General features: G+C 45.9%; 1 protein-coding gene across 1 annotated transcript in view; it reads right to left on the bottom strand.

Moving 5' to 3' along the window:
- LOC142769132 (female-specific histamine-binding protein 2-like) overlaps positions 1-15,895 on the bottom strand; it is a 28,153-nt gene extending 12,258 nt beyond the window's left edge. Inside the window, exons 1-2 of the mRNA XM_075872082.1 lie at positions 15,741-15,895; positions 5,504-5,670 (exon numbers count right to left, since the gene is read on the bottom strand). Coding sequence (XP_075728197.1) covers positions 5,504-5,637 — 134 coding nt within the window. The 5' untranslated portion in view covers positions 5,638-5,670; positions 15,741-15,895. The remainder of the gene's footprint in view (positions 1-5,503; positions 5,671-15,740) is intronic.
- Between the last annotated feature and the right edge of the window lie 3,302 nt (positions 15,896-19,197).

The following is a 19,197-nucleotide window of genomic DNA, read 5'->3' as shown; positions in this document are numbered from 1 at the left end:
AGTGCAGTATAACACAGCCTTAGTTGAGCTTGGACGAGCCGATTAAACAGTAGTCGATAACAAACTGTACGATGCATATCTATAAAGTGAGATCAGGCAATAGTAGTGGAGATTGTGTCTGATTATGCTAATTCAGTCAAAAATAAGATGGCATAGCCATACAAAATATTACACCTGACTTGGCTCTGTTCTTTAACTAAATAAATGAATACACAAATCCTGGTTAAGCTAGTCCAGAACAAGTCAATATTGAGTGAATTGAGAATAACAGGGATTTTAGGTGACTGCTTGAGGTTACATTGAGCCCAGTTGAACAAATTCAAATAGGTTGACTTAGGATAATCCCAGACATGAACTGGCAAGGTCTGAGTACGGAGAGATTTCTTAGCCAGTTGGCTGACAGAGTATGGCTATGCTAAGGTAATATGCATTAAGGTAGCTTAAGCAAATTAAGCAAAAGTGATTTTGAAGTAAGCTGAGGCTGTATAGCCTGTTTGATGCCGGAGCACGATCACCCTAAGCCCATCTAGAATAAGTGTGATTAAGCTGATTCAAATTAAGCAAATCTTGAGCAAATCTATCAGTAAGTTTAAAGCACCGAGTCCTTTAGATAGCTGAGTATGACTACAATAAAATCTAGGACGAGTTAGGCTTGATGAAGCTGATCCCGAGTAGCGCGTAATCCTGAAGCACCCATTTTGAGCAAATTGACTTTTCCTAGTCAGTTGGATGATTTAGTAAAGCCACAAAATGATGTGGATTAAGCCGCTTTAAGCTAGTCTGCAATACGCCAATTACTAGACGGTGACTCTGGAATGAAATTGTTTTGACTGTCGGGTGCCTGAGCACCGTGAAGTTAGGGCAGCCCGGTTTGAAACGGATTAAGTAAATTCTAAAGAAATCAATTATGAGTGAGTTCAGATTGCTTGGCCCAGGGGTGTAGCCAGAAAAAGACACCCTGTGTCCATGCTGCCTCCCCAATATTTTGCCATGGCATAGAGGGCAAAGAAGATCAATTATAGGGGGTGCCTATCCAAAATCAAGAATGTGCCCCCTCCTCCTCCCGAAGAACATTTCTGGCTATGTCATCGATTTCGCCGATTGGATGGCTTATTGTGACAAGGCAATGTCTATTGAGGTGGGTTAGGCTACTCCACATTAGGCCAATTAAAAGCAAACAAATTTAGAGTATGTTGGGATTGCTTTGCCTGTTAAATACGGGAGCATGGTGATGTTAAGGTTCTCTGAATTAAGCTAGAGTATGCTCATCTAAATTACCTTTGGCTAATACAATTTATTTGCCATTACATATCGTTTATGTTAGCCGCACCCCCCTACCATAACAACTCATTACTGCTAGTCAGTGACATAAAAAATGCGTCATTCAAGCCCTGTGACTTGGTCTTGTGTCTCATGGCGCACATCACATGCAAGACATGATCGAAAGGTTAGGAGGAGTCAGTTATTCTAGTTGGTCCCCTTATATTATATGGTGTCAATTTTCGTATACACCTAGTTAACAAAGTGGCTGTTAGAGTTCCATGACCCGGGGATATATGTCATGGCCTACATGACCTGCATGACAAGGTTTTGTTTAATGATTTTTTATTATTATATTATGTTTAAGTTAAGAACTCTGGTTATCCATAATCTCTTATTATACCGTGTAAAGTTTTACACTGAAAAGGTAATAAAATTGCCAATAGAGCTTCATGACGAGGTCATATTTGTCGTCACATGCACAAAACCTCCTTGTTGCCACGGCCAGCCGTTTTTAGGGGCGAAGCTCCTTAGGGCGTGGACTGTGCGTGCCCTGTAGCCTGTATGTAGCCACCTCTAGTTTAGTTCTTGCAGTGTTCACTAGATGGCGGTACCGTCCCCTGTATGTAGCCACCTCTAGTTTAGTTCTTGCAGTGTTCACTAGATGGCGGTACCGTCTCCTGTATGTAGCCACCTCTCGTTTAGTTCTTGTAGTGTTTACTAGATGGTGGTACTTGTAGCTGATGATGAAAAGATGCAAGATGTTATAAACTAGAAAGCGGTACTTGTAGTTGATGAAAGACGCGAGATCTTATAAAATAGGAATGATGTCACATATGGCGCGTGTCATTGGTTGAAGGCAATCGTTCGATTTAGTGCGGCGACGTACGCTAGGGGGAGCGTTGTAATAAAATCCGTTCGCTGTTGGCGCGCGCTCGGAGTCGCCGGATGGATAAGGCTGCACAGCGGAGAGAGCGCAAGGCGGCAGCAGCGCGCGCTCGCAGACAGAATCCCGATGTGCGAGCGCGCGAGGCAAGGGACATCGCAAGCCATCCATCGTCTAAGAACAAATAAAAGTTGATTTGTGTATATACACACACAGCGTTTCTCACGTCTTTACATGATGATCGACTGGGCGAATTACACGGAAGATTCACAGTTTACCGATGAATCCCTCCGGAGCTTCGCCCATTCATCATCATTCACCCCGTGAATACGCCGTAATTTTTTTCATCTTACACTGTTATCATGACCTGTCGTTTTAGATATCCGTATAGTTGATAAGAAGGTCGTTAAAACATTATGACTGTGTCTTGAGTTCCAGAGCACACATGGCATGCATAATATAGGTTATGTGTTAAGACCAGTCATTCATGTTAGCCACAGGCTCCTAATTTTGTGTCAGTTTTTGTGCACACAATTGGTAACGTGGCCATAAGAGCTTCATGAGGGGGTTATGTATGTCTTGGCCAATATGACATGTATGACCAGGTTTTTATGTTATGATTAGTCATGTACATTTTCCTCATGCTCCTACCACACCATGTTCATTTTGGTATACATGAAGTTCGCCAAATGGCTGTTGTGGCTCGTTAACCTTGTCACGTATGTCATGGCGTCAGACAAGCAATTCATGATATTTTGTAATCAGCAGTTAAGTATGTTTTTACATGATCATATCATGCTATATCAAGTTGGGTACTCAACCTAAACAATCGGCCGTGAGAGCACGAGGACCTACGCAGCCAGTTAGGTACACAGACCGACAGATAGACTAAATGCAATTATTTCTTCAGCGAATGCTTCTTGCACAATTATTAGTGCCAAATAAGCTTGTTACCAACAATATATGTGCGATCCCTACCACCATGCAAAATAAACAGTCAAACTTGCGCGCATTTTCATCAAAGAAATCTTTCTCTCCATGCCAGGCAATGCCAGATAACATGAACGTTCGAACCAATATGGCGTCCACAAAAGCAGTGTCTCCTCCCTGTTCTGGTGGAGCACATGGAGGCACCCCAGCGTTGGGCGTGCTGCGATAGTCGCCTCTCGCGTTTCGTTGAGTGCCGCCTCCACGAAGCGTGGTATCACCTGCGCGCGCGCTTTTCAGACTCGTAATTCTGGAGGGTACTAAGGTCACTTCGCTTGCTGCCGAGGCCACGTTTACGGAAAGAGCATGCTGCTCGTACACAATGTAGCAACAATTGTGGCAGTTGTTCGCGCTTCTCTTGTTATTATTCTGCTCTTCTTCCGTGCGTGTTTTTTTCTGTTTTAACAGGGCACTTGTACGGGTTAAGCTGTGTGCCCCGCCGCAGTGGTCTAGTGGCTATGGTACTCGGCTGCCGACCCGCAGGTCGTGGGATCAAATCCCGGCTGCGGCGGCTGCATTTCCGATGGAGGCGGAAAGTTGTAGGCCCGTGTGCTCAGATTTGGGTGCACGTTAAAGAACCCCAGGTAGTCTAAATTTCCGGAGCCCTCCACTACGGCGTCTCTCATAATCATATGGTGGTTTTGGGACGTTAAACCCCACAAATCAATCAATCAATCGGGTTAAGCTGTGAATGTTGGTTGTGTGCACTCGTCTTCTGTATGCTCATTTCGTGTTTTGTTTCTGCTTGAGATGCGCACTTCAAGTTCCAAGCTGCTTGCCGTTCTTCGCGTGACTGCGCAATCGGTTACAGTAGCATTCATTCATTCGCCTTTGTTGCAAAATGATGGACAACCAATGCTCAACTACCTGCGTAAAAATATGTTTCCCTTACGTGTTACAGCAATTTTTAGATCAAGAGATCAGCCACGTTTTTCTTTACCTACAGATAGTACACGCTTCTGCGACAAAGTTAGTGTTCGCGCGTGGACACTTGTTTGTTGGACAAAAGAAGAAATGATCAATCATTACGATACTTGTTATTTCCATTTCTTAACGCAGTTGTTTATGTGTTTCGATAAGCTGAGGCATTTATGTGAGGCAAAAAGTTGACGACAATAGGTTGAGGCGAAAAAAATTTGAAAGAGATGTGTGTATGTGCAGCTTCACTTCCCCGCGACTGGCATGGCTGCCGCGAACAGTTGCGTGCAGTCAAGGCGGAGCATCGTACGACTGCCTCTCGAACCCGGAGACCGCAGAAGGCAGCGCGTGGGGGCGTTCCACAACAGCCGCTGCAGACAGGCTTCCGGTAATGGAGTGCTTTATTTCTATTATGGCTTCGGTGGGCGACATCGCTGCATAACTTAGTGATGACTTGTTTGGTGCGCGCACGGTGGTCACGTCTGTGTTGCCACGGTGGCCGCCGCGGGGCCTGTCGTCGCGCTGCTGTCGTTCTCTCGCCCTCACAATTTCTTCTATATCGCCTTCTTTCATCCTTTGCAGTGCTCCGCGTTCACTACCTTACGTCCTTTTTTGCTCTGTCTGTTACGGCGACGCCAACGCAGAAACGAATGTCCAAGAGATGCGCTCTAAAAGAGCTGACGCAAGCGTCATGTCAAGCCAACACGAAGTCTGCTTGAAGTTACGGCTGTCCACAGATGTGGCAACGTAATAATCGTCAAATATTGCTACATACACTGTCAGTACTTGAGTGCTGCGCAAATTACTCTACGCATTACAGGCGGCACGAACTAAACGGAATGCCAACAGCTCCGTAACGAAACGCGTATCTAGCTGCAGTGAACATGCCAACTTTGCATGTGCACGATATCTTACCGAGTTGCGGGCGCGCGTGATGGTGGAAGAAATCAAGAGTAGAGGGCAGTGGTCCGTCCTCTGTATAAACTGCTCGTTTGCTGTTTCGTCCTCATTTTCTCCACCGGTTGCGACGACGACGCTCAATGCAGAAACTGTCGCCTAAGAACTGGCCTCTAATAACTTGCGATGCGTCCGCTTAGGTCTGCTCGAAGTCGAAAATCACCTCTTCTTGTGTTTAGTTTAAATCCAAGTGTTAAACATCTCATTGCCACCACGCTCACTACCCAAAGATTCCCGTGACTAATGCATTTCTGTAACTCTACCAGTATCGAAGTCGTTGTAAGCTTACTGCAACTCATTTTCTTTTTGCACTGCCTCTGCAATTGCCCGTATTATGACCAATAATTGATGTGAACATGCCAAGTTGAATAATCTGACGTCAAAGTGGTAAATGTGTACAAACTAAAATGCTTTCAGTGCAGCCCATAGAACGTGCTTGTGCGAAGTAAGCGAGTTTGACTTTGCAGATATGACAAAAAAGACCAATGTACTTACGCTCCGTCATTATTCAAATACATAAAGTAGCCTTCAATGCCCTTGTTCTCTTCGTTAAAATCATCTGCCGCAAGAATCAGGCAAGTGAAGTTCTGGCCAAACACAGAATCATCCATGTAGGTGGCTGATACCATGCCGTAAATTTCGTAAAGGGCCCCCTTGATACTCTGAAATGAAACGCACCCGATAACACTGCAGATTGAATTCAACTAAAACAATGTCTCACCTAGCATTTTATTGGGGGCATGCCCCATGAAACGAGAAACTGGTTCGGAGGCTTTGGAGACAGTGTCAGAAGGGGTGATGTGAAAAATTGATATCAATCAATCACCCGTCTGATGTCTACAGTATTCCACTCCTTAGTAAAACTTCAGACAGCCTGATGGGTCATATAAATTTGCGGCATGTGATAACGTCATTGAATAATTTTTTTTTCTTTTTGAAAGGAAGGCCATTCGAAGGACCGCTCAAAGCCTGGCCAGTTGCGTAAAGGCCTCCATGGCCATTACCTCGAATGTTATTTATTTATTTATACATACTGTAAATCTTACAGGGATTATAACAGGTGGACAATCTAAGACAGTGATTAAGTACAGTCAATAGAACAGAAAAAATAAGAAGAAAGAGTCAACAAAACAACAACAAAAAATAAACAAAAAACTTATAAGCACATTCGTCAAAGTACAATCATATTTGCACTTTCCTTGAATAAGAAGAAAGATCACATAGCATGATATATGTTTGCGAGGCTATCAAGTCACTTTCTAGTAGTTTTGATAAAGTGGCTAAGGATGTGCTACTGGTAATGGAGGGGGAGAGCTTATTCCATTCTCTGATCGCAAGCGGGAAGAACGAGAATTTGAAGGCATCTGTGTGAAATCTGTAAGGGGCAAGCGTATGAGGGTACTTGTAGTGGGTAGTTCTAGTGGCGGATAGCTTTATGTAGCGGGACTTGTCTATGTTTAGGTGACTATGTAACAGTTGCTACATCAGCTTCAAGCGTGCCAATATCGCCTGGTTTTTATGATTAGTAGTCCGCCCTTCTTAAGCAACTCCGTAGGTGAATATGTTCGGTTACATTTGTTAAAGATGACACTAAGCACTTTTCTTTGAACACCGTCGAGCTTGCTGGTTAGTTTTTTGTGTACGGGAACCAGGCAGTGTTCGCGTACTCCAGCATGGGTCGTATAAGTGTATTGTAGGCCAGTAACTTTGTGTGTGGTGGTGCTTGCTGTAATCGCCTTTTTATAAATAACAGTCTTTTCAGCGCAGCTGATGCGATGTAATCAATATGAGCGTCCCACCGAAGGTCATGGGACAGAAAGACCCCTAAATACTTACGTTTCATGACTTTAGAAAGGGTAGCTGAATTGATGACATGATTGAAATTGGATGGATGCTTTTTTTCTAATTATGGATAACAGCGCAGACTTTTTTCGATGATGTTCATTTGCCTATCACTGCACCAGGCTGAACCGGCGTCTAGCGCTGTATTTAAGGCGATATGGTCATCGTGTGAGTAGATTTTGTTGTACAGGATGCAGTCATCTGCAAATAATCTGCAGATGACTGCATCCTGTACATGTGCAAAAGCACATCTACAGGATGCGTGTGCTTTGACTGCATGTGCAGAAAGCTAGCAAGCCGACTGAGGATAAGAAGAAGCAGTTTCTTTTGGCCACGACTTCCCTCTGGTGAAAGCAAAACAGACTTTTTGACTAGCAGCAAGCTGAATAACTCTCGTTCACACGGCTTGCTGGATGCACACACGGCCTGCTTTGCTTTTTGTTGTCATACGCTGATGACGCCAATTCGTAGAGCTGGATAGACAAGCTCAAGAACGTTTTTTTCTGTAGACTTTTGCACAAGTGCGTCACTACGACTACACGTCGTGGTTTAGGTAATGCGCCCTTTATTCTTTTCAGTTCCAGTGCAAACGCGCGCTTCTTAACGGGAGCCGTCGGTCCGCCTTAGAGCCGGTTCACGCTAACGGGAAGTCTGCCCTGATAGCGTGGTGTCATAGGCCAGCGGCTGGCAAGCTTCGCCGGCAAGTCATTTACGCCTCCGACAAACACGGCCGGACTTCCAAATGCAGTTGTCGACCACCTCGAATCTATCAAGCGGCCACCGTGCTCCCTGTAGCTTTTAAGCTCCGAACGCACGCTTCTATTCACTTTAGATTCGTCCTTTAGCTTCGACAACACAGTAGTCGAATTGATTAAGCACCGTTTTTTAAAGCCATACTCATAAAATTATATTTTGTAGGCTTAAGCAAACCTTTTTGAATCTCGGAGGGAATAGATTTCACTTTCATAAGATGTTTCTAATGCTGAATAGCGGGCGCCACTTATCCAAATGACTGCTTTGTTAGACGTTATTTTGAATTGCTGTGCGTTTTTGAAAAAATAGCGAACAGGCTACGTCACTCTATTCATTGCAGTCTGGGAACAACACGTACGTCCAATAAAACTTGTAGCTGGGCGAGTTGGTTCATAATACTGGGTAAACTGGTGTGCGCACAAAAAAACAGACAAACGACAGCAGAGAAGAGACAGGGACAAGCGCAGACTTTCAACTAAATTTAATTCTTCGTCAACCTTCAATTTACAGTCGCACAGAACATAGTCAAGTGGTCACGAGGACAGAACCTAATAGTTTACAACAGGCCACGCAAAAAATGACGCTCACTATCAAAAAGCGAAATGGATGTATCACTAACACAGGTATTGCCTCTAGCAGAAATATAAAACGCTTCCATCAGTTCCCGGGCTGTGGTATCAGCACTCCGACCCAAAATCCTAATCTCCGAGAAAATCGGTGAGCACGTGCAAGCTTTGCAATGCGCGGGCAAATGCGTGATCCCGTTATTTTTAAGTGACAGCTCATGTTCCCTTGCACGGTCGTTCACGCAACGCCCCGTATGACCCACGTAAAATTTCCCACAAGACAGCGGTATTTCGTAGACAACGCCCGTCGCACATTTCACATACACAAACGCGTGCTTCTTTCCGCAACCACCGGATCTCTTCTCGCCAGGGAAGATTCTGGGACAAAGTCCAGCCAACTTACGTGGGGCGGAGAACACGATCGGCACACCGTGTCTACTCGCTATCTTTTTGAGGTTGTGGGAAATGCGATGCATATAAGGCATCACCTCCGGACGCCACCTGCGACGCAGGCCAGGGTTCCCGCTGGAACGGACTGCTTTGGCATCACGCAGAAGCACTTCAGCGACTGCCGAGACTACCGTGCAAGGATACCCAGCGGCAATTAAACGCCGCACCTGATCATTAAAGCTTTCTTGCATTGCATGTGAGCATGACTTCTCAAGAGCGGACCGTAGACACAGTTTGGCAATCCCCCTTTTTACAAGTTTAGAATGCGCAGAATCATAGGACAAAAGGGCCTTCTGCGCACGGGGACAATAACGCCAACATAGGTGGTCATATAAAACGAGACGTAAATCTAAAAACTGCAACGAATTATCAGTAGGAAATTCATAGGTGAAGGTCAAGCCCTTACCGCACAGTTTAAATGCATTAAGAATAGCGTCAACAGAGTTGTCCAAAGAAGTAAAATGGGGTCTCTTTAAAAGAATTAAAAAATCGTCCACATACCTAAAAACTTTAACAACGCATCTATTATCAAGAATGCTAACTAAACCCCGATCAACATCCGCCAAGAAAATGTTGCATAAAACAGGCGCCACGCACGATCCAATACAAATACCTTCTCGCTGCAGATAAAAACCATCTTTAAATGAAACAAAGGTAAATCGAAGATAAAATTCTAGTAACGACATGAAATTCTCGACCGATAAGCCGGAAGCATTTTGAAAAGCTATGACTCCATTCGAATCAATGCAGGCACGAACAGACGCGAACAACTGCGCATGAGGAACGGAATAAAATAGATCCTCTACATCCACAGAAAACATAAAGTCCGTACAATTCTCGACCTGCAGAAACCGCACAACATCCTCTGAACTCTTTGTAGCGAAAGGATCCACAACTTTCAGCCCATTCAGTTCTTTGAGCAAGAACTGGCTAACTGAATGCTGCCATGAACCCTGCTCATTAACTATCGTTCGCAAAGGAACTCCAGGCTTGTGCGTCTTTGCAGTGAAGAAAACTTTGAGTGCATTACCTTTGCTTGTGCTAATATCTCTTGCCAACCGAACGAGTTCAAAGTCCTTGCACATGTTAACTGCTTTAGTTTTAACACGAACAGTACTGCTTTTAACAGAAACAAAGTTCTTAGAAATTGCCTTCATAGCCTTCTCAGCATACGAACCAGATCCTAGAACAACAAAACCGCCCTCTTTATCCGCTTGAAGAAGGCAAAGATCATTTTCTCTGAAATACTTCACCACCTGTTCTGTGGGATCCCGCCGCTGATGGCAGTTTGCCTTATGCACAGTCCTTGACAATGCGTCGACGCCCTCAAGCAAACAACGCACATACTGATCTTGAGGTGCTCTGGTTGCAACACGTCTGTTAAAAGCAAGCAATTCTTGAGGCGGCACAACTGGTTCATAGCTAAACTTGGGACCCTTCTTGAGGATGCGTTCCACGTGTTCCGGGATTTCCACATCATCTCCTAAGACGAGAACAGGTGACTCACCTCTTCGTTTGTCGGCTTTCTTTCGGATAACGTGAAGCACACTACTCAGGTAGGAGGCCCACCAAAACTCAACCATGCGAGCAGTGTACGCCCTCAGGGAACGCAACTCCACTTCTGCCTTCCAGGGCGGGTCACTAGCATAGCATAAGACACGCAGATAATCCTGGAGAAGCCGAGTTTGCCTCCAAAGTTCAGAGCGGATAAGACGACACACGCGATTGGCATGACCTGGCGTCGGTAACGCAAAACCGAACAGCCCCAAAACTTCTGCCGGTACCAGGCCTTTCCTTAAACAGAACGAAAGATATCTTGAACGGCAGGTAGTCGTGACAATGTGGCTCACCAAGAGATTGAAGGTTGACGACGAAGGAACGGACGAAACATTGAAGAAAGGGCCCGTTGTAGTAGAAATGTGGTTCAATAAAACTTGTAGCTGGGCGAGTTGGTTCATAATACTGGGTAAACTGGTGTGCGCACAAAAAAACAGACAAACGACAGCAGAGAAGAGACAGGGACAAGCGCAGACTTTCAACTAAATTTAATTCACGCATTTCACGGGATCACGCATTTCACGCATTTCACGGGTTCACGGGATCACGCATTTGCCCGCGCATTGCAAAGCTTGCACGTGCTCACCGATTTTCTCGGAGATTAGGATTTTGGGTCGGAGTGCTGATACCACAGCCCGGGAACTGATGGAAGCGTTTTATATTTCTGCTAGAGGCAATACCTGTGTTAGTGATACATCCATTTCGCTTTTTGATAGTGAGCGTCATTTTTTGCGTGGCCTGTTGTAAACTATTAGGTTCTGTCCTCGTGACCACTTGACTATGTTCTGTGCGACTGTAAATTGAAGGTTGACGAAGAATTAAATTTAGTTGAAAGTCTGCGCTTGTCCCTGTCTCTTCTCTGCTGTCGTTTGTCTGTTTTTTTGTGCGCACACCAGTTTACCCAGTATTATGAACCAACTCGCCCAGCTACAAGTTTTATTGAACCACATTTCTACTACAACGGGCCCTTTCTTCAATGTTTCGTCCGTTCCTTCGTCGTCAACCTTCAATCTCTTGGTGAGCCACATTGTCACGACTACCTGCCGTTCAAGATATCTTTCGTTCTGTTTAAGGAAAGGCCTGGTACCGGCAGAAGTTTTGGGGCTGTTCGGTTTTGCGTTACCGACGCCAGGTCATGCCAATCGCGTGTGTCGTCTTATCCGCTCTGAACTTTGGAGGCAAACTCGGCTTCTCCAGGATTATCTGCGTGTCTTATGCTATGCTAGTGACCCGCCCTGGAAGGCAGAAGTGGAGTTGCGTTCCCTGAGGGCGTACACTGCTCGCATGGTTGAGTTTTGGTGGGCCTCCTACCTGAGTAGTGTGCTTCACGTTATCCGAAAGAAAGCCGACAAACGAAGAGGTGAGTCACCTGTTCTCGTCTTAGGAGATGATGTGGAAATCCCGGAACACGTGGAACGCATCCTCAAGAAGGGTCCCAAGTTTAGCTATGAACCAGTTGTGCCGCCTCAAGAATTGCTTGCTTTTAACAGACGTGTTGCAACCAGAGCACCTCAAGATCAGTATGTGCGTTGTTTGCTTGAGGGCGTCGACGCATTGTCAAGGACTGTGCATAAGGCAAACTGCCATCAGCGGCGGGATCCCACAGAACAGGTGGTGAAGTATTTCAGAGAAAATGATCTTTGCCTTCTTCAAGCGGATAAAGAGGGCGGTTTTGTTGTTCTAGGATCTGGTTCGTATGCTGAGAAGGCTATGAAGGCAATTTCTAAGAACTTTGTTTCTGTTAAAAGCAGTACTGTTCGTGTTAAAACTAAAGCAGTTAACATGTGCAAGGACTTTGAACTCGTTCGGTTGGCAAGAGATATTAGCACAAGCAAAGGTAATGCACTCAAAGTTTTCTTCACTGCAAAGACGCACAAGCCTGGAGTTCCTTTGCGAACGATAGTTAATGAGCAGGGTTCATGGCAGCATTCAGTTAGCCAGTTCTTGCTCAAAGAACTGAATGGGCTGAAAGTTGTGGATCCTTTCGCTACAAAGAGTTCAGAGGATGTTGTGCGGTTTCTGCAGGTCGAGAATTGTACGGACTTTATGTTTTCTGTGGATGTAGAGGATCTATTTTATTCCGTTCCTCATGCGCAGTTGTTCGCGTCTGTTCGTGCCTGCATTGATTCGAATGGAGTCATAGCTTTTCAAAATGCTTCCGGCTTATCGGTCGAGAATTTCATGTCGTTACTAGAATTTTATCTTCGATCTACCTTTGTTTCATTTAAAGATGGTTTTTATCTGCAGCGAGAAGGTATTTGTATTGGATCGTGCGTGGCGCCTGTTTTATGCAACATTTTCTTGGCGGATGTTGATCGGGGTTTAGTTAGCATTCTTGATAATAGATGCGTTGTTAAAGTTTTTAGGTATGTGGACGATTTTTTAATTCTTTTAAAGAGACCCCATTTTACTTCTTTGGACAACTCTGTTGACGCTATTCTTAATGCATTTAAACTGTGCGGTAAGGGCTTGACCTTCACCTATGAATTTCCTACTGATAATTCGTTGCAGTTTTTAGATTTACGTCTCGTTTTATATGACCACCTATGTTGGCGTTATTGTCCCCGTGCGCAGAAGGCCCTTTTGTCCTATGATTCTGCGCATTCTAAACTTGTAAAAAGGGGGATTGCCAAACTGTGTCTACGGTCCGCTCTTGAGAAGTCATGCTCACATGCAATGCAAGAAAGCTTTAATGATCAGGTGCGGCGTTTAATTGCCGCTGGGTATCCTTGCACGGTAGTCTCGGCAGTCGCTGAAGTGCTTCTGCGTGATGCCAAAGCAGTCCGTTCCAGCGGGAACCCTGGCCTGCGTCGCAGGTGGCGTCCGGAGGTGATGCCTTATATGCATCGCATTTCCCACAACCTCAAAAAGATAGCGAGTAGACACGGTGTGCCGATCGTGTTCTCCGCCCCACGTAAGTTGGCTGGACTTTGTCCCAGAATCTTCCCTGGCGAGAAGAGATCCGGTGGTTGCGGAAAGAAGCACGCGTTTGTGTATGTGAAATGTGCGACGGGCGTTGTCTACGAAATACCGCTGTCTTGTGGGAAATTTTACGTGGGTCATACGGGGCGTTGCGTGAACGACCGTGCAAGGGAACATGAGCTGTCACTTAAAAATAACGGGATCACGCATTTGCCCGCGCATTGCAAAGCTTGCACGTGCTCACCGATTTTCTCGGAGATTAGGATTTTGGGTCGGAGTGCTGATACCACAGCCCGGGAACTGATGGAAGCGTTTTATATTTCTGCTAGAGGCAATACCTGTGTTAGTGATACATCCATTTCGCTTTTTGATAGTGAGCGTCATTTTTTGCGTGGCCTGTTGTAAACTATTAGGTTCTGTCCTCGTGACCACTTGACTATGTTCTGTGCGACTGTAAATTGAAGGTTGACGAAGAATTAAATTTAGTTGAAAGTCTGCGCTTGTCCCTGTCTCTTCTCTGCTGTCGTTTGTCTGTTTTTTTGTGCGCACACCAGTTTACCCAACACGTACGTCATAGCGTGAAAACGATGGAGCAAAAAGCAAGCAGCTCGAAGTGTCCCGCGGCAGACGCAGACGATGCGGAGAAGCGAAAGCAAACGATGTGGCTCAACCATGCCGCTTTTCGGTCGCTGATTGTCTACGTCACTCTCCGGTAAACGTAAAATGGCGAAAAAATGGCTCTCGGACATATTTTTTGAGCGGCGAAGAACGGCAGACAGGCGCGAAGAAAACAGCCGCACATGGCTGCCTAAGAACGTCAAATGGCGAGGCATTCTCACCGCTAGCGTGAACCGTCCCTTATCGTGCAGAGAAAGGACATGACGTAACGCTACAATATGTGTAGCACTGCTTGCATCACGCGGGCTTCGCAGCGCTTTCCTCCATATAAGTGATAGACGTCTGCCCTCACCAATATTATACGCCTCTCAGATTTCTTCCATCTTGCTGCTTCTTTGTGGCTCGACGCCATACTGCTGCCACGTCACTGAACAGCGCGTGCAGTAGCATTGCAGCGACGCTGCTTCATTGGTTGCTCGCATAGCGCCACGAGTGGCGACACGCTCTCTGAGAGCGCCAAATATTTCACAGAGCCAGCGGGACCGTCAACATGGTGAACACCAGGAATGCAAGACATGGCCTTACAGATATCTGCAGAAATGGACATAAAGTTACTTTGTATGACTTCTGTCATGAGACACTGCATGAGGGGCTATCTCTCCATGACCACAAAGCACACGCGAAGGCTCAGCGATAGGGGAGAGCAGGAGAGGGCTTAAGAGATGATGGTGAATAGCTGTATCGGGTGCGTCTGGCTGGCTTGATAAAATATAGGAAACGTTGGTTTAGGTAGCGTTTACCATCTGCATTCAAACGCCCTGTGTGTCTTTGAAATTTAGTATTCTATATCATTTATGCGAAGAAAGATACGCAAAGCACCAAAAGGGCATGGGGGTAAATAAGCGCTTGCGAACAAACAGAACACTCTCATGCGTGTTTCCCACGCAGGTTCGGCTGCAGCTTTTTCTTACTATAAAAGAAGGATCAAAAAATTTTAAACGACCCTTGCTTTTGCCCGCGTGTGTTTCTATCCCCCATATTTCAAAAGGAGACCCGTCTACCAGCTCATTCTGATTATGTCAGTGGTTTTACATCTCAACATCAACAAATGATTACATAAGCCACTGTACAAAAGGACTCCATAAACATGGATCATGTCGTATTTATCGCACACTACTTCCGCACTGTTCATGGCCCGCTGCCTTATCTGCATCAACGAAATCCGTGACCACAAAAAACAAGCGACTTTCGGGTGAGGAGCCGAATACCCTAAACCACTGCTTCATCGGACCGCATGTCTAACAACTCAATCAGTTCATTCTAATTATACCATGGAGACAGAATGTGACTTAAAAACACCAAAATGCAACTCGCAAAAGCACCGAATTCATGTGGCTGAAAATGATGGCTAGACCAATAGCACCATTCTCTACCTAAGCAAATGTAGCATGAAGCATTTTAATACGTGACCCTTCAGGCGCGGCCGCCTTGGATCGCATTGGAGCACTTGCTGTCTATTTTAATTTGGATCGCTTGTTTTCCATTTCTATGAGCGATCCTTCGCCACTGGTTATCGCTTAAATAGTTTCTAAACAGCCTAAAGTTTTCAAACAAGATGTGATGCGTCAAATGCGGCGTAATGTGCCGTAAAAAAGAACGGTGTGTCGACAGGATAAAACGCGGAACGCTAGCATTCCTATTTCTTTAAAAAAGAAAACATTGATTGATTGTTTATATGTGAGGTTTAACGCCTCAAAACCACTATATGATTATGAGAGACGCCGTAGTGGAGGGCTCCGGAAATTTAGACCACCTGGGGTTCTTTAACTTGCACCCAAATCTGAGCACATGGGCCCACAACATTTGCGCTTCCATCGGAAATGCAGCCGCCGCAGCCGGGATTCGAACCCGCGCCCTGCGGGTCAGCAGCCGAGTACCTTAGCCACTAGATAAAAAAGAGAAAACACCTCCCTAACACAATATAACCCTTGTGTAAATATTGTAGCCAGTGCAAAAGCTTTTACCTCCCAGGCATCTTGGTTTGCCCCATTGGCAGCTTCATCTGCCTAAACTGGCTTATCTCCTTTAACCTGGCTGAGGACCAGGGCGAATGCAAGAGAGAGTACAAGAAGCTTCATGCTGGCTTCCTTCGAGGCTCCCCTGATGGATTGAGTGCTTCTTGACTAGAAGCTTCGCAATTTTTACACGCTGATACTAAGCTTTAATAATAGTTTAACGGGAAAAGGCTGTCGCATTGATGAATCACCGTTGTTATTTCTAGCGTAATTTGGTCGTACAATATCAGTAATGTTAACTGTGTCATTAGAAGTCTGCTGAAATGAATTGCTTTTTTTGCTACGTGGTTGCGCTAGCGATTTTTCATAACGTACCGATGTTCCCCTGTTGTCGTTGTAGCACCCTAAGCTGGACGGTGCGCCAAAGGAAGATTGTGCGACCGCAAAAGAAAGAAAACAAAGACGGTGCTTAGAGGTGGTACGTGAAGCTGAGGCTCGCGTTCACTGCGGCCATCAATTGTCGTTCAGGCGTCTCTTTCTTTCGCTCTTGTGGCGCAAGCCAACGTCATTTTATTTGAAGTCTCTGCAGGGGCGTCAGTGCAAACAGGCGTTTGGTGCGTAGTGTAACAACGGACCTGAGCTAACGGGAGGAGCGGGTTGACTTCCTCCCACACTTAGCCATGCGTGGCTCAGCCGTGTCAGGGGAAAAGGCGATCCTGGGGTTGAGCCGACACTGGGTGATTGGACTTTTAAAGTCCCCTGGCAGAGGCAACACACCCTTCGGCCCTGGCTTCACGTAGACGGCACCCCTCGGCTAACCCACCCAGGCGAAATCTGCAGTCGCCTTTTCCTATCTCTCTCCTCTCTCATCTTCATCTTTATATGTTACTTTTATCTATCCTGCATCTTCTATTTTTCGTTTGCTTCCAAATTTCCTGGCAGCAGGGGTTAAACTAGTGTATTACCCAACCTTGGGTAGCTATATCTGGATATAGCAGCGATCTATGACTCGCGCCTTCAAGTGTTCTACCTTGTAGCGTCCCCCTGGTGGGCTTGGTGGTGGGAGGTCACCATTGCTGGCGAACTTTAAATGCTTCAGATTGCAAAATCTTCCCCTTCTCAATGATCAGTCTCTGAAAAAGATCCGCATGGACGAATGCTTCCAGCAAATCAGAACCGATTGTGACCACTTTCAGCGCTTTCCAATCATACACTCTCTTGCAGATGACGTCTCTGTTGCAGGAATATTGGTTTTCCTGATGGCTACAACCGTTGCTAACCTAAATGGGGAAAAGTACGGCGCAAAGAAGCTGTCAACCTGTGATATTCTTGTTTAAAGTAAGCCAGAAGGAACACGCCAACTCCCTTCTGAAACAAAAGCAATTTGCCCAACTGGACATGTCCTTCACCCCCTGCCGTGGTCTAAACACTGTTCAAGGCATCATTTCACAACACGATCTGATTTGAGAAACCGTAACTTACCTCCTTGAAGGCGTTCGAAAGCAAGGCGTGGTCGCCATTTATCGGATCACAATCAGGCGGAACAAAGAAGAAGTGGTGACGCCCCATATAATTTTAACATTTACCCGCTCCATCCTGGCCGGCTCTGTGAAAGCTATGTTCCTCCACTGCAAAATCTGCCCCTACATAGCCAATCCTAGAATGTGCTACACAATGCCAGAAATATGGACATGGGTTGAACACTTGTCGCGAAAAACAAACATGTGAAAAATGTGGTGATCATGAGCACCCAACCGAAAGCTGTACCTCCACGCAAACAAAGTGCCCAAACTGTCACGGGCTGCACACAGTGCACTTGCAGACATGCGCAATGTTCAAGACGTAAACAGAAAGTATACAGATAAAGGCAACAAAAACATCACATTCTCGAAAGCCCGTAAAAAGGTCTCGCTCTTCTCTGGAAGATCGCACGCTGAAGCAACGCGCTTGGATGTCGGGTGGCATATAGTGACGGTGGGCACGCAGTACAGCTTTGCTGATGTGTGCGCATCTCGGCCCTTCACCAAGCAGCCACAGGCTGCACCAATGTTCGAAGTCCCGCAGGTCAACCTTCATGAGACCTCGCAGACAACACAGAAAATCCAAATGCTGCAAGTCAATCTCCATCAGACTTCAGGGATGACACAGAGAACTGAGAGGGCATCTGTTCCTTTTCAGCAACTCTCATCAACCTCCGAGTGTTCGCAGGGGGCAATGAATGTTACACCGGCATCCTCAGCGTCTCCCATGCTGACAGAATTCAGCCTAGTGAAGCGGACCCCCATGGAACGTCTCAGAGAGAAGAAACTCTCTCCTGTTTAGGCGCCTGATAAATGCGGCGAAATCTGAGTACCTCTCCTTCCTTTCTTCATTCTTAAAAAATGGCAGCAGAGAGTATCATCGCCTTGAACTGCCCAGGTTCACTGAAGAACCTGGACGGCATTTAATAAATACTTGCACAACACCAACCTAAAATACTTTGCCTGCAGGAGACACACCTATACTCAACACGCACTAACTTTGTAAAAAGATGTGGTATACCGAAAGAGCAGGCACGGCACTGCCCATTCATACGGCAGTGTCACTATCGCGGTGCAGAAAGCACTCCCACCTCAAAGCCTCACTCTGATTGATATGTGGGGTTTAACGTCTCAAAACCACCGTATGATTATGAGAGACGCCGTAGTGGAGGGCTCCCGAAATTTTGACCACCTGGGGTTCTTTAACGTCCCAAAGCCTCACTCTGGTTACTAACATAGAGGCAGTGAAAATACGAACCCTTATCTTTGGACGAATGACAAATGTGTGCTCATTAAATGTCCCTCCTGACAAATACCTATATACTAAAGAGTTTGAAAGACTTCTCGACAGGTCTTGCACCCATACCTCCTGGTTGGAGATTTTAATGCGCTACACCTCTATGGGGGTGCAGAAAAAGAAATTGTCGAGGCTCCCTAATCTAAAACTTTTTCTTCTCCTCCGGCACCTGAATATTTAGGAAAGGGCATCCTGTGGGTTGAGCCGACGCTGGGTGACTGGACCTTTAAGGCCCCCGGCAGAGAATACACACCCCTTTGGTCCCGGCTTCACGTAGACGACACCCCTGGGCTGACCCACCCAGGGAAAATCGGCAGTCGCCTTTTCCTATCTCTCTCTCCCTACATCTTCGTCTTTCTTACTTTTTTAGCTTTTCTGTCTACTTCTCTCTTCTGCTTACTTTCAATTTTCTCGGCGGCAAGGGTTAACCCTGTGCAAATAGCCTACCTTGGTCTAGGTGCATTGGGTTATAGTAGCGTTGTACAAATGGCGTCTGCAAGTTTTATCATCCACAAACTTGTAGCGTACCCCCGTTGGGCTCCATGGTGGGTGGCCGCCAACGCATCTGAAGAAAATTAAACTGGCAAGCATAGAGCGTCTCTCTTATTAGGTAATCGGACCGCCTTAAAGCGCGTACGCACTGATGACT

The sequence above is a fragment of the Rhipicephalus microplus genome, chromosome 8 (genome assembly GCF_043290135.1).
Source record: "Rhipicephalus microplus isolate Deutch F79 chromosome 8, USDA_Rmic, whole genome shotgun sequence".
NCBI lineage: Eukaryota > Metazoa > Arthropoda > Arachnida > Ixodida > Ixodidae > Rhipicephalus > Rhipicephalus microplus.
This window is presented reverse-complemented; position numbering and strand designations above follow the sequence as displayed.